At 60.8% G+C, this 14,490-nt stretch overlaps 3 protein-coding genes across 4 annotated transcripts in view; 2 read left to right on the top strand and 1 right to left on the bottom strand.

The window, feature by feature from the left end:
- Window positions 1-117: 117 nt before the first annotated feature.
- On the bottom strand, window positions 118-2,348 carry INKA1 (inka box actin regulator 1; the record flags this gene model as incomplete). Its single annotated transcript, XM_082288531.1, has 2 exons — window positions 118-987; window positions 2,310-2,348. The coding sequence occupies 2 exons, from the start codon at window positions 2,346-2,348 to the stop codon at window positions 118-120; spliced, it is 909 nt and encodes a 302-aa protein (XP_082144657.1).
- An 821-nt stretch (window positions 2,349-3,169) lies between these two features.
- Window positions 3,170-9,025, top strand: CDHR4 (cadherin related family member 4; the record flags this gene model as incomplete). Its single annotated transcript, XM_082289010.1, has 20 exons — window positions 3,170-3,221; window positions 3,609-3,629; window positions 3,764-3,960; window positions 4,032-4,194; window positions 4,274-4,359; window positions 4,479-4,574; window positions 5,028-5,131; window positions 5,205-5,341; window positions 5,422-5,587; window positions 5,678-5,828; window positions 6,111-6,213; window positions 6,406-6,621; window positions 6,702-6,841; window positions 6,922-7,069; window positions 7,144-7,346; window positions 7,426-7,565; window positions 7,644-7,679; window positions 8,653-8,719; window positions 8,812-8,842; window positions 8,970-9,025. The coding sequence occupies 20 exons, from the start codon at window positions 3,170-3,172 to the stop codon at window positions 9,023-9,025; spliced, it is 2,313 nt and encodes a 770-aa protein (XP_082145136.1).
- Window positions 9,026-10,616: 1,591 nt separating this feature from the next.
- The window catches only part of IP6K1 (inositol hexakisphosphate kinase 1), a 37,164-nt gene continuing 33,290 nt past the window's right edge, over window positions 10,617-14,490 (top strand). For both annotated transcript variants that reach the window (XM_082288604.1, XM_082288602.1), the window contains exons 1-2: window positions 10,617-10,706; window positions 11,088-11,142. The gene's annotated coding sequence lies outside the window, so the exon portion shown is untranslated. The remainder of the gene's footprint in view (window positions 10,707-11,087; window positions 11,143-14,490) is intronic.

Below are 14,490 nucleotides of genomic sequence, written 5' to 3'. Positions count from 1 at the left end.
GCTTGCCCCTGCCCAGAGTCGGGGTGCAGGCACACCCTTTGATAAACGCTGCGGCGCCCAGACCGTACAAAACAGGGGTTTATTTACAGGGTGGGGGTGCGGACCGCAGCAGCAGGGCTAAATGTAGCCGATAACGTCGTTGCAGATGATGGGCTGGCGGCTGCGGCTGTTCATCAGGGCGGTGAAGCGGTGGAAGTCCGTGGCCAGCTGGGCGATGTTGCTGTGGGACTGGTGGAAGCAGGCGCCCTTGGGCTGTCCCCCCAGCCCCAGCGGGCAGGAGAAACGCTTGGTGGCGTCGCGGCCCCCCGGCCGGGCACCGTCGGCCCCCCGGGGCCGGGCCATGTTGGCAAGCTTACGGCGTACGTTGCCCGAAAGGCTGAGCAGGAAGGCGGGGGGCTTGGCCAGCCGACGGGAGGGCTCGGCGGGGGCTCGGCGACGCGGTTCAGCGCCCACCTCGGGCAGGTCCATCCAGTTCTCCACCAGGTCGGCGAAGCAGTTGTCGCCCAGCACCAGGGGCTGCCGGTTCCGGCTCTGCGACAGCAGTGCTACGGTCCAGTCCTGCGTGTCGGCGGGCTCCAGCGCCCGCCACTGCTCCAGGCAGGCGTCCGAGGTGGATTTGGGGCGGACACGGCGGGCGGGGGCGGGCGGTGGGGCGGCGGGGCCGGCGGAGAGCCGGTGTGCCCGCTGGCAGGGCAGCAGATGCCGGCGGCGCACGGGCACCTCCTCTTCCCTCCACGTGCCCCCCGAGGCCTCCGAGTACCCCGAGTCGAACTCCAGGCTGCGCTCGCTGGCCGGGGGGGAGCGAGCGGCCGGGCCCCCCCCCTCCTCCTCCTCGCCACCCGGATCCAGGCTGCAGGCCGAGTCCGCCGCCGAGCCGGGGCGCGGGGGACGGGGGGCCGGCCCCGGCGCCCTTCCCAGGTGGTGCGGTGCCTGCCGCATGCCGTGCATGTGCGCCCGCGGCGTCGGCCCTGCGTCCCGCCGGCACCACTGCAGGGAAAGGGCACATCAGCACGGTTGTCGCCACTGCCCCCAGTCAGCGCCGCGATCTCCCATCCCAACCCACCCCGGCACCCCGCGTCCCCCCCCCCCCCCCGCCCCGGCTCGGGGGGGGGCTTCGCTGGCGCAATGGGCGTGCAGCAGGGTGCGGAGAGCGGGGCGCAGGCCCCGGCTTGCCCGCAGCCCCGGGCCCCGCTTTCCTGCGGCTCCTGCGCGGAGCCGGCCGGCGTGCAGCGGCTTGTCGGGTGAGCAAGCAGGCACCCAGCCCCGGCCGTGCCTGCGGGAAATGACAGAGGGCCACGGCACGTAGGAGCGGGCGCCCCACTGCCCCCCCGACAGCCCCTCAAGTGCCCCCGTCTCTGTGGGGAGGCAACCGGGACACCCCTCCAGCAGAGTCCCACTCGGTGGCACGGAGCCAGCGGCAGCCCCAGGGCACCCGCGGGTGCTGGGGTGGGGCTCTCCCCCCGTGCGCTGGCAGGGCCACCCACCCACCCTGTGCCCTCCAGCTGGGGACACCCCAGGTGACGTCAGGGTGCAGCCAGGCCTGCGCCCAAGGCCCGAGCCCCCCCAAACGGCGGGGAATACAGGGGACCAAGGCAGCCAGGGCTGAACGGAGCACGGCCGGGCAGGCGCTGGAAAGGACTCCTGGCTCCCGCAGCCGGGCCGCTCCTCGCTCTTGAATTCCTATTGTCTGAACCCAAAAGCAGGGTGTTACGTCCGCTTTCCTTTCCGCGCTGGAGTCGCGGGAAGCTGAGTGTGCAGAAGGGGTTGCTTCCAGGACCGATAATTCTGTCCCCTCTGGCTGGCCCTGACAGAGCTGCTGGCAGGACTGTCCTTGTTGCTCTCCACGTCCCCGTCCCGATCCCTGTCCCCCTCCCCGCTGGCTGCGACCCTCTCATCCAGCCCTGGTGGCAGCGTGCCACCACTCCGAGCCGCCCAGTCCCGCCGCTGGCCGGGAACACCGGGGCAGCCGGTTGTGAGGTGCTGGGTAAGCATGCGGCAGCCCCAGGAGAGCCGAAGGGCCACCCTGTCACCGCCGTCCCTCGGGGCAGCCCAGGTGGGTGGCAGCTCCGGGGGGACGGTGCCGCTGGCATCTTGACAGCTGGACACTGTGGCCGCTGGCCACCCGTGCCCCCACACCGCCAGTGTCCCACCGCCAACGTCCCCTGCGCCGCCTTTGGCCTCGCGTGTAATGTCACGGCCCTGGTATCATCGACAGCGCCCGGACGTCACTGGCATCAGGGGGCGGCGGGGCGCGGGCACGGTGGTCCCGTCCCGTCCTGTTCCCTCCCGGTGCCCGCGGCGGCACTCACCCGGTCGGCGCCGAGCTCGTCCGGGCGGGCGTTGTGCATGCCCGGTCCTGCTCCCCCGGCGCTGCTCCCGGCCCCGCTCCTAGTGCCGCCGGTGCCGGAGCAGCAGCAGCAGCGGACGGAGCACCCGGCTGTGCCCGCCGCCTCCCGGCGCTGCCCGGCGGCCCCGCCCCGCCCCGCCCCGGCCAATGGGGCCGCCGTAACGTGAGCCCGGCCCGCACCGGCACCGGCACCGCCGCCCCGGGGCCCCGCCCCGCCCACGGACCCCTCCCCGCCGCCCCGGGGCCCCGCGCCGGCACCACCCGGGCACCGCCGGGCCAGGCGGGATCTGTGTCCCAGCCGGCAGCACCTCGGGTACCGGGGGTCCTGGAGCCCGGTATGCCCCGGCGGGAAGAAGGGCAGCCCCGGTACAGGGCCCCGGCGGAGGCACCCACCGCTGGCACCCCCCCGCCACCGGGCTGCCAGAGCCGGGCTGGGCGCTGGAGGAGGGAAGGGAAGAGTGACCCTGGCCGCAGCGCCCGTAATTGGGAACTAATAGCGCTTAATGGGGATCCTGGGAGAAGCGGCACTGGTTTGCAAATGAACGAGAACACGGCCAAAAATTACCTCCCAGCTAATTTTCCCGGTTCCGAGCGTGCCGCGTGGTGAAGCAGCGTGGGGTGGCAGCCAAACCCCACGGAGCTGCGAGTGGCGAGGGGCTGGAAGCGGCGGCGTGCAGAGCTGGGGGCACTGGAGCCGTGCCCTGTCCCTTCCCTGGCCGGGCGGGCCACCACGGGTGTGGATGGACGGCGTGACGCCGGGCCGGGGTGGTGCCCAGCACCCCTGGCAACCGGCTTCAGCTTGTCCCAAACACCCAGCGAGCCATGGGCATGCACGGACACCTCACCTTCCTCCTCCTCAGCCTCTGTGTCCCAGGTAGGTGCTTCAAGGTCACAATGTTGGAGGCGCTCTTTGCCAGATCCTTGGTGGATGACTGAGAGGAAAGCGACAGAGGAGAGGCTCTCCTCGGTTTCTCCCACATACCTGGGGCTGACCCCAGGATGGGCAGAGGGATTGGCAGCTGCCTGGCTGGGTTGAGGCAAGGAGGGGGCATCACTGGAGCATCCTCAGGGCATTACCAGGGTGTCCTCAGAGTGTCCTCAGCATTGCCAGGGTGTTACTGGGGCATCTTAAGGGCATCACTGTGGCATTTCCAGACACCACTGGGGTTTCATCACAGCATCAGAGAGGGAATTCTGGGGCCTCCCCAGGGCATTGCTGGGGCACACCTGGCAGGCTGGGGTGACACTGTCCTCTTTGCAGGGACTTCCGTCAGAGCAACAGGTAAGAGTGGGTTGCCCTGGACCCAGCTGTGCCTTGCAGGGAGACATGTGCCTGCACTGGTGCTTAGGTGCAGCAGCAGAGCTCCATAAGCGCAGCTGGATGAGCCATCAGTGGTCCCTGGGGTCTCCCACCAGTCCTGCCTGACTTGCCACGTGTGGTGGCCCTGAGTGAGGACACAGTACCAGGCACCCGTGTGGCTGAGGTGACCGTGTCCTGCAGCAACTCAAGCAGCAGCCCCAATGTCACTCTGGATACCACTGAGCCTGACCACCCCTTCAACTCCATCGCCATCAGCTCTGACCCCACAGATGCCACCACGTTCCGGGCAGAGGTGTGGCTGGGGAACAGGGAGTGGGGCAGGAGCTGGCAGGCGCCCTGCTGAGTTACGTGTCCCCACGGCAGGTGACACTGCGTGCTGGTGCGGAGCTCGATGCCCTCCAGGTGAACCAGTACATACTGATCCTGCGGGCTGCTTGTCCCGGTGAGGATGAGGTGGAAGGGCGGCTCTTTGTCCGGGTGACAACGGGGCAGGTGCTGCGGTGTGACACCCCCTTTGCCAGTGCAGGTAGGAAACAGGGGCACAGGGCAGTGGAGGCTGTGGGTGCCAGCCAGTACCAAGCTCCCACAGCCGTGCTGTGCTCCAGAGGGTGATGTGGTGGAGGTGCTGGCCGACGTGGCACCCCGGACACCCCTGTATGCAGTGCTGCGGCAGCCGCTTGGCGGGCTGACGGTGAGTGGCAGTTCCCTGGGGGCCCACACCCCCATAGAAGGGAGCAGCCTTGGAGACAGCAGAACCCCGGCTGTGGAGGAGTGGAACAGGGGTTCTCATCATCACCCTCCTTTCTGCAGTTCAGGCTCCGAAACCACAACACACCACTCACACTCACCCGCCGGGGCCTGGTGCTGGCTCCTGACAATGGTTTTGACCCCAGGAAGGACAACCAGGTGGGCACCAGCAGCCTCAGGTTGGTCACAGACACCTCTTAGTCTGCTGGGGCTTAGCCTCACGCTGGCATTGCCCACAGCTCTCCACATCCTGCTCTTCTCATTAGGCTCCTGTCTCCCCTTGAACCCAGGATGGCCCCAGCCCTGTCCCCATCCCCTTCTGCATCTCAGGTTCTGGCCCTATCCTCATCCCTGTCTGTATGCCTGCCCATTCTAGTCTCCAGCTCATACTCTTCTCCATCTCTACCCCTCTTTCCACCTCTGTTCCTGCTCCAAGCCCCATTCTCGTCTCTTGCCCCCTCTCCTTCTTTGTCTCTGTCCCTGTTTCTGTTCCCATCTCTTTGCTGTTCCTGTCCCTGTCCCTATTACTATCCTCATCCCTATCCCTGTCCCCATCCCCATCATTGGTGCCACTCGGGGCTGTCCCACAGCTGCCCCGGTGCTGCCCCACAGACGTTCAGGTTGGAGATTGAGGTGATGGATCGTCACGGGCACAACTGCAGTGGGGCTGTAAGGGTGGAGGTGCTGCCATCGTGCCGTCCCCGTGTCACCTTCCTGTGAGTGGGGTTGGGACAGGAAAGGGGGTGCTGGTGGCATCAGACGGTGCCACATTGCCCACCTCGCCTGCAGCGAGCCGCACTGGGCTGTGACGGTGACAGAAGGCATTGGCCCCTGGGAGGTGGTCACACAGGTCTATGCCAGAGGTGACAATGTCCGCTATGCCATCCTCGCTCCTGTGGCACCCGCGCTCTTCACCATTGACGAGGGTGAGCAGGGCAGCAGGAGTCCCCAGGGATGCCCTGTCCCTATCCCTGTGCCCAGTGCAAGGCCGTGGCTCCTCCTGCAGTGACAGGTGAGATCCGCAGCACCCGCCGGCTGGAGGTGATCCGTGCCCACCTCCTCATCCGGGCTTACAATGCGCTGCATCCCAACGACCACGCCACCGCCACGGTCAACATCACTGTGCAGGGGACAGACCGCCAGGCACCAAGATGTGTCCCAGCCATCTTTGTGTATGGTTCAGGGGGGAGTGGGGGGTGTGGGACTCTCTGCTGCACCCAGGACATGGGACAGAGGCTGAGCTGCTGGCTGCCCTGCCACAGGTCCCAGGTGCTCGAAACGGTGTCCCCTGGCACCACCTTGGTGACACTGAGGTGCACCGACTCCACCAGCACTGATGAGTGTCTGCACTATGCTCTTGAGGGGCCTCCCTCCTCCCACTCCCACTTCTGCATGGAGGGGCCACGGCTGAAGGTGAGCAGGGTCATGGTCAGTGCCCAGGTGGACAGCAAGCCTAGACCCCAGGAGCCCGGTGGGACAAGTGGGACCCTGTGACATGTGCTGTCATGCCAGATTCTGGGCCAGGGCTCCCTGCTCCCCAAGGCCTGCTTGTTCTCCTCACTTGCTCCCTCCTTCTCCCCTGTCATCACAGCTTTGTGGGACACCCTGGCTTTGCGGGATGCTCTAGCCTTGCAGGGTATCTCAGCTTTGCAGGGCATCTCAGCTCTGTCTGACACTTCCCTCCTGGCTTGGCAGGTCAACGCCACACTGGACTATGATTCGGAGGCCATGGCTGCTCTGGGCTTCCAGTTCACGGCCACCATTGTGGTGACAGTGGGAGGGCAGCCCCTACAGAGCAGTGAGTGCCCATGTCCCTAGGGTGGGAAAAGACCTTTCCCAATCCCAAACCAGCAGATCACAGAGGAAACATTCCTTTCCTGCTGCCCCAGAGATGCCCACCCCAGGGCTGGTGCCTCTGTCCCCACGTCACGCAGCCTGGCACAGGCTGTGGGGTGGTGCCAGCATGGCTGAGCTGCCATGTGCCACACAGCCCGTGTGCCTGTGCTTGTGACGGTGACACCTGTCAACGAATTCAGACCGGCGTGCCCCAGCAGTGCCACCTTCACTGTGCCAGAGACAGCAGCTTTCGGCAGCATCGTGGGGCGTGTGGCTGGCACTGACCGCGACTACCCACCGGACAGCCTTGAGTACAGTGTGGAGGGGGGGTCTGGGCCTGCACAGCCCTTCTCCATTGACAGGCGCACTGGTGAGCACCCAGCCCCTTTCCCAGCCCCCGCCACACCCCATGGCACCTACCGGTTCCCAGCAGCTCACGCCACTCCACAGGTGAGATCCGCGTGGTGGGACCCCTGGACTCCCAGCAGCAGAAGAGCTACAGGTTGGTGGTGCAGCTGACGGACACCCACAATGACCTGGACCTAAGGAAGAGGCAGAGCCGCCTGTGTGATGTGTCCGTGCGCCTGCAGGTGTGAGGGCAGCCCGTTGGGTGAGCTGAGGTGGGTGTGAGCACTGTGGGTGCCCTACCGCTTCCCCCTGCTCCTGGCAGGCTGTTCCGGACCAGCTGCCGGTGTGCATCCCTGAGGTGCAGGAGCTGCGGATCACGGCTGGGTCCCCGGGTAGCCACCAGCCTGTCACCCGCCTGGTGTGCCACAGCAGCCCCGACAGCGTCGTGCTGACATACACCATTGTTGGAGGTGAGGAATGGCCAAGCCACGGCACAAACTAGCCCTCAGCCATGGTGTGACACTGAGCAGACCCTCTCATCCAGGCAATGAGGATGGGCGCTTTCGGCTGGAAGGGAACACCCTTGTCTACCTCCCCAATGACCAAGCCAAGCCCCGCACCTTTGTCCTACTGGTGGAGGTGTGGGGCAGCTCTGGTGCCCGCCACCGCAGCAGCATGGTGGCACTGGTGGTGCACGTCACCCCCTGGAGCACCCCAGTGCCACCCAGCACCACCACCCAGCACATGGTGAGCAGAGCGCACTGACCAGGTGGTGCTCCAAGGTCCATTGAACCTCCCATGTCCCCTCACCCCGGTGCCTCCACAGACGCTGCCGAAGGAGCCGCTGGTTGTCACGCAGACAGAGGCAGTGTGGCACCCGCCGGCCTGGTTTGTGGCCGTGCTGACCATCTCTGGTGCCCTGCTGCTGGCCACCCTGGGCTGCATGGTGCGGAACCTGCTGTGCGGGTGAGCCCCAGCCCACCCCATGGCATGGCACAGTGAGCAAGACTAGGGGTTCACGGCTGCCTTCTGCTCCTCCCACAGCAACCGGGCCCCTGGCAAGCTGTTCCTGGGCAAGAGGTGAGTGCTATATGGCCAGAGCAGTCATATTGGCAGTTGTATTGTCCTTGCAGGTAGCCAGGAAGACACAGCACATAGGGATGTTTACTATACCCTGCATTTGGCCATGGCTTGCTGTGTCAGGGAGCCGTCTCTGCCCAGGGCAAGGGTGCAGCCCTGATGGGAGCTACGGGAGCAGAGAGAGCAATTTGGCCAGTAGACAGTGATGTCGATGGCCAGGCTGGGGCACAAACTCTGCAGTGGACAGGGTGGGGTGGCACAGTGCTGGTGCCAATGCCTGCTGCAAGGCTGGGTCCTGGCACCAGGGCTGAGGCAACTGCAGCTCACCAGGGGAGCCTCTGTTTGGCAGGGGTGAGCCCCATTTGTCAGGGAAAGCTCACAGGGAGAAGGTGACCAGGCTGCACAACCCCCTGGAGGATCACTGATGGTGACAGGTGACAGAGGAGAGAGCCTGAAGAGATGCTAGGCCAGCCTGTGCCGAGTGTCTGCACAGCAAGGAGGAGACATGCAAGCCCACGGGCAGGATAACAGCCACCCCCGGTGGCATAACTGCCCCGAGGTGATGCATAGCTGGATCCAGGTTCACTGGTGAGGCTGGGGACACAGTACTTGGTGGCACTGGGGCCATAGTGACCATGCAAGGGAGAAGAATCGGGCTCAGCCCCTTTGGGTGGTCCTGGCAGCTCCCCCAGCACAGCATCCTCCGAGCACAAGAGTGATGTGTGCCAGCACGTGGGGAAACAAGCAGATGTGGTGGCAGGCCTGCTTGGTGCTCTCAGGCACTTGGGGGAGTGCGGCCCTGCCACAATCCCCATCTTTGCCAGGGGACAGTCAGGTAGGGTTGATGGGCTCGACTGGGTGCAGCTGGCAGGGAAAAGCCTGGCTGGCAACTTGTTCCCAGCAGCATCTCTCAGGGTTGAGGCCAGGGGCCCATCACTGACAGTGCCCTCCCCTTGCTCTCTTCCTTCTGCAGCTCCTGGGATGTGGTGGAGCACACCAGGGGCAAGGACGAACAGGGACACCCACATGCCAGCAGCCCAGTAAGTGGTGGCAGCGATGCTGGGTGCCCTGCCAGGGAGGCAGGAAGAACCCTGTGGCCCTCAGCAGCCACTCCTGTTTCTCCTCCACACAGGGACAGTTCAATGGCCGTGCTCAGGACCCACGTGAGTGCCCTGTCTCACAGCCCTAAGAGCAGCCTCGGGTTGTGTTCCCCAGGGCAGAGGGGTCTGGGGACAGGAGAGATGGGGACCAGGCCCGCGGGGCAGTGACTGAGTGCTGCCTCCATCTCAGGCACCGGCAGGGATTATCTCTTCAACAGCGTCACTGGGGCTCGGCGCTGGATCTGAAGGGCTTGACTGGATGAAAGGCTCCTTGTGACCCACAGCTCCATGTGGGCAGTGCTGGGTAGAGCACTGGGTTCTGGCAGACACCTGGTGTGACCCCCAAGGAGGAGACCCATCCTTTGTGGCCAAACCAGCTGCACATGGGGTGCAGCCAGACCCTGAGCCACCTCAGACCTAATAAATGGTGTCAGAGATTGCACATGCTGCTGTGATTGCCTTAGGGAGTCCCGTTGCCGGGCAGTGACACTGGTGGCTGTCCTGCTGTGGTGGTCATTAGCACTGTCTCGTCAGCGATATGAGTGGCATGACCCAGGACAAGGGTGGCAGCAGGCTCGGCACTGCAAAAAATACTACGAGAGCTTTGGCCAGGTCTGCTTCAGTGACAGAAGCATCTCTGTAGCCTCTGGATGTGACCCAGCCGGGGCAGTCCTCTACAGGAAGGTTATCTGGTTCAAGAAAACTCAGCCACGGGTGATTTTGAGAAACTTTTGCCTCGAGTCCCATACCCCCCTCAAGCTCTGCTTTGTTCCAGCGCTCGCAGGCGCAGACGGATGGGATGAGCAGCTGGTCGGCGGAGGGGATGGGTTGATAATTGGGAGGAAAAGTGAATTAGCGGGGGTGCAGGTGAGCGGGACGCTGCAGGAGGAGCTGGGAGCAGCGGGAAGCTTTGAAGGCGTCAGTCAGCAAGAGGTGGGAAACCGGTTATTTGAATTTCAAAGGATCGCGCCGCGGGACGCCTCCCTGGCAGCTCCCGGGGAAATGAAGCGCTGTCGGGATAAGAGGGAAGAGACTAATTTGGGGAGTAGGTGACTAAGGGGAAGGAGGGGGGACAGGAGCCAGCCGTGAAATTTCACAGTGAGAGGGGTCACCTGTGTGACTCTGCCTGAGGGTCCCTTTTGCCCTGAACCCTTTTCCCTGGCCGTTCGGGAATTGAACCCTTTACTGTACCGGAATGGTGCGTGAGCTCGTCCCACTGGCGAGACCCCGCTCGGAGCGGCGGCCATGGGGGGACGCGGAGCGGCCCCGGGAGCTCGGGGCGGGGAGCTCTGAGCGTGTCCGGGGACCGCGGGACGGCTGGGTGTGGGTTTGTATCGGGCAGCACGGAGTGCAGACCGGCCGGGGGTGGGTTCGGAGCGGGGAGCGCGGAGCTGCCGGGGGCGGGCTCGGACCGGGGATGGCGCTCGGAGCGCGGAGCTGCCGGGGGCGGGCTCGGACCGGGGATGGCGGGCTCGGTCCGGGGATGGCGGCTCGGAGCGCGGAGCTGCCGGGGGCGGGCTCGGAGCGCGGAGCCGCGGGCCGCGCCCATTGTCGGAGCTCCCCCCCTTCCCCGCTGGCAGCCAATGAGACGGCGCTGCCCGTGAGGGGGCGCGTCATTGGCGGGCGTCACGTGTGCCTAACGTGCGCTGCCGTCCGCGCTCGGGAACGGGCGGGGCGGCTTCTCTCTTGAGCGACACTGAGTTTAACCTATCAGCGTCCCGAGAGGGCCCCCGCGGGGCGGGGCTCGCGTGTGGATTGGCGCGGAGGGCGGCGGGGCGGGCTTTGGATGGCGCGGTTGCTATGACGGCCAGCGCCAAGCTCCGCCCGCTCGGGGGCCGCCATCTTGTTGTTGATTCGAGCGGCGGGGAGCGGCGGCGCTGGGGCTCCGCGTTCTGGTGTCCCGGCCGGGCAGGCAGCGCCGGCCCCGGTGAGCCGCGGCGGGCGGGGACTGGCCGGGCTGAGGGGCGAGGGGCTGATCCGAGCGCGCTGGCTTGAGGGGAGACCCGGGTGCGGCCCCGTGAACGGAGAGGGGATACACAGGCACGGCCCCGTGAGCTGCTGGGAAGAGCGGGCAGCGAGTACCGGGATGGGCCTGGGCTGGAGGGGTCCGTTCGTGGCCCCGTGAGGAGGGGCTGGCGGGAGCCCGGCACGTCCCCGTGTGTGCGGCGGTGAGAGCCGGGCGCTTTCCCCTGCGGGGCACGGCCGGGGCGGGGTTCCCCGGGCTGGGCAGCGCGGTGCCGGGCCAGGGCAGTGCCCAGCGGACAGAGCGAGCGTCCCCTCCCTTTGTGCCCTTCGTTCCCTTCCACAGGAGCTGCGCGCAGGAAGGAGCTCGGAAACCGTGGCAGTAACATGAAACCAACATGGTGAGGAGGCTGGTGGGGCTGGGGGCCCGTTCGTGCTGCCCCCCGGCAGGGGAGGGGTGTGGGTGGTCCCGGGGCGCTGGTTGCCCCGGTGGGGACACCCGGCGTGCCTGGCAGTCCCCCGGGGCAGGTGTGCTCATGGGGCTGCAGACCTGGACCGGGACCAACCTTCCCCGGCATTTCCAAGGACGGGTTGAATTAGGGTAGGTGGTACTGACTCCTGATCGTTTTTTACCTACTCTGAATTTAAACTGGTCCTAGGGTCCAATTCCTTCATTTTTAAGCTCAGCATCAGCCCTTTTATTTATTTTCTTTTTTCCAAGCAATATACTTTGGTGTGTGCTGCCTTTCTCATTTCAACCTGTCTTGCTCTGTTTTTGCTCCATCTGCTTTTCGTCCCTCCAGGTTCACCTGGCTTAACTTGGTATTCAGAGCTTCCAGAGCTGGATTCCAAAATTGGCCTTTGCTAACGAAGCACTGAATGGTGCCAGAATGGTGTGGGCTTGGGTCTCTGTTCATTCTTAATGTAGTGTTTCTGTGATTGTTTGGGTTGTGTAAACATAGTTAGTAGCTTGTCTCACAAAGTAATATGCAGTAGTGTCTTGTAAAAGTCTCATTGTAGTGAATTGTCACCTGCAGCTGATAGGCTAACACTTGTGTGTGTGGTCAGGCTTCTGATGGAGAAAAATAATAATGCATATCATTGCATATCACTGAACTAAGACTCTGATTTCCTTTTTACAGAAGTTCTGTCAGGAGCTTCAAAGTGCTTCAGAATTAGATGTATCAGTTATTGCATGTTATCACTGTAACCCTAAATAGGTCTCTCCTAATCACATGTACCAAATTCTTATTATTTAGATTGTGAAGTATTTTTCTGGGTTAGTTTAGCCCTGACCTAAGGTAAGTGCTTTGTTTTGGAGCTGGAAGGAAAGTGGTAGGTTGTGAAAAGATTCAGCTGTGAGCTCTGTAAAGCAAGATAACATTGGGTTGCTTTTTCAACTGCATCAACTCTTGTCTTGTCAATGTTTTGAATTATCCTAATGCTGATTCTTGTTTTTCTTTCATAGAGGGTGTTTCATACCGTTTCATGCTTTTTCAGCAGAACCATTTCCAGGTGCATGGATGTACAACCTGTGCCATCCTGGTTAGAACCTGTTAGGCTGATCTGAAATGTCCTTTTTCATGGCATTGCCTTTGCTTCCTGTCTAATAAGGACTTTTGGGAGAACAGGGGAAGTGATCCTTAGCTCCTGGAGGGGGAAGCTGATGCATTAACGTAGGAATCTCTGATTGAAAGAGTAGGATATGCTGGTAGGACACTCTCCTGGACCCTCTGGTTTTTCATTAGGCACTTTGAAACATGCACTTTTGCATGTTTCTTGCATAGAAGAAGAGCAAGTGAGCATCATGATTATCTGTTGAGACGAAAAAGGGAACAGTTTTTAAGATCTCCTTCTGATCACGAGTTTCATGTTCCATGTGTGGTTTCACAGATACTTCAGATCATGTAAGTATAGACTGCAACCCATAGGAGTTTCTTGCCTTTTTGCTGGTGCCTGTGCAGGTGAGAATCAGAGTTCACTGACTTACAGACTGATCAAGCTGAAGACAAACTGTTTTTCTACCCAGCTTTGTGGGTGCTTAAATGGTTTTACAGGTGCAAGGGAAATGGGGCTGGTGTAGGAATGGGATCTTATCCGAGCTCAGGGTAATAATCTGCAGTGTGACTGTGTAACAGTGCAACAATGTATTTTTACATTATCTATTTTCTTATATGTAAATACGATTTTAAATCACATTTTTACATATATTTAAAAATTAAATGGAACAGTAGTGCCCATGCTTCTCTCCTTCTGTGAATCATCGTGTGCCTCATCATCAGATTGACAGCACTGGGCATGTCCTTCTTAGAAAAATAATATAGAAAGAAAAATTAGATGTGCTTTGAGATCCCCTCTCTTGGCAGATTGTGTGCAGGTCAACTGACTTGGAAGTTACTCTGTGTTGCATTGCACGTAGTGAAAAGTCAAGGTTAAAGTAGCAAACACTCAGAGGTCAAAAAAGTGCCCAAGGCTGGAGTAGTACCTGTGTCCTTAATCAGCTAATTGGCCTTTTAAACAAGCATTATGATTTCTTCTTAATCATACAGCTGCATGCTCTCCTCATCCCATCTGAGCTGCCTGGTTTGTTTCTTTCCTTTTCTCCCACACATATGGAGCTTAATCGTTTTGGGTACAATGATCAAACTCTGAAATGTGACCTTATTGAGCTTTACTGCTGTGAGATGAGGAGCCCTGTACAAGCTTGGGGCTATTTGTTGCCCATTTGCTTATAGGGCACAGTGTCTTTGGTCCAGTGGATCACCAAATGTTTGTAAAAAGGTTTGATCTCTTTTCACATTTCAGTTTTTAGTTGATTTCTCCATGCCTAAAGGTTTTTGTGGATCTGGTAAATTCTGCTTGGCACTCTGGGAATGGGGTGGCACTGACTGTGCTTTCCATTGGGATAAGAAATGTAGGTGCTAAGTTTGAAGTTGGATATCCAGAACCTGTGCTCTAGAGGAGGTGCATTTCTTCCATCTGTGGTTGAAATGCAGACACCATGGAAAATCTGTCAGAGGCCTTGATTATTGCAGTGTAACCCAGGCATTTCACTTGCTGTCAGTAGATTCCCCCAATCTGTCCATCACAAATTAGCTTGTAACGTGTTGGAGATGTGAGCATCACAGTGGAGTGTTGATGCTGGGATTTGTAGTCTCAGAACTTAGCACTGACAAAAAGCTGCAGTCTTATTTATTTACTCTTGCATTTGACAGTGTCACATTGTCAGTTTTGGTGCTGGACAGGTTTTAGTGTTGAACTTGACTTGCAGAGTTTGTGTGTGGCTCTCTGCTTGCTTGTTTATATAATGTGACTTGCCTAGGAACAACTGCTTTTATTTCAGACCTCTCAGTCTTTGAGAGGGAATGTATCAAAAACAAGTCTAGTAAGCACGGAGGGTCCCTAGTGAGATTTGAAATGGGTGAGCTCGAGAAAAGGAGCAAAAGAAAAGAAAATGCGACAGAACCCTCTGCAACAGTCATGTCAAGTATTTGTGTTACGTGCTGTAAGCTGAAGGAGCCCTTCAGCTATATGGAGCAGCAGCTAGCAGTTTCCCTCATTTCTATTCCTGATGTGACAGGAATGCAGAGCAGGATGCTGGCCAGTGTTTAATATCAGGTTTGTTGCTGGTGTCCTAGGGGTGGTGGGGGGAGGAAGTGTGTGTGCGTGGCTGCTTAGTTTCTGTTTTGCAGGCATCGCCTGTGCGCACTGTTGTGCCGTTCTGATGTGGCAGCAGCTGTTATTTTTGG

Source organism: Coloeus monedula (assembly GCF_965178545.1).
Source record: "Coloeus monedula genome assembly, chromosome: 11".
NCBI classification, from domain to species: Eukaryota; Metazoa; Chordata; class Aves; order Passeriformes; family Corvidae; genus Coloeus; species Coloeus monedula.
This window is presented reverse-complemented; position numbering and strand designations above follow the sequence as displayed.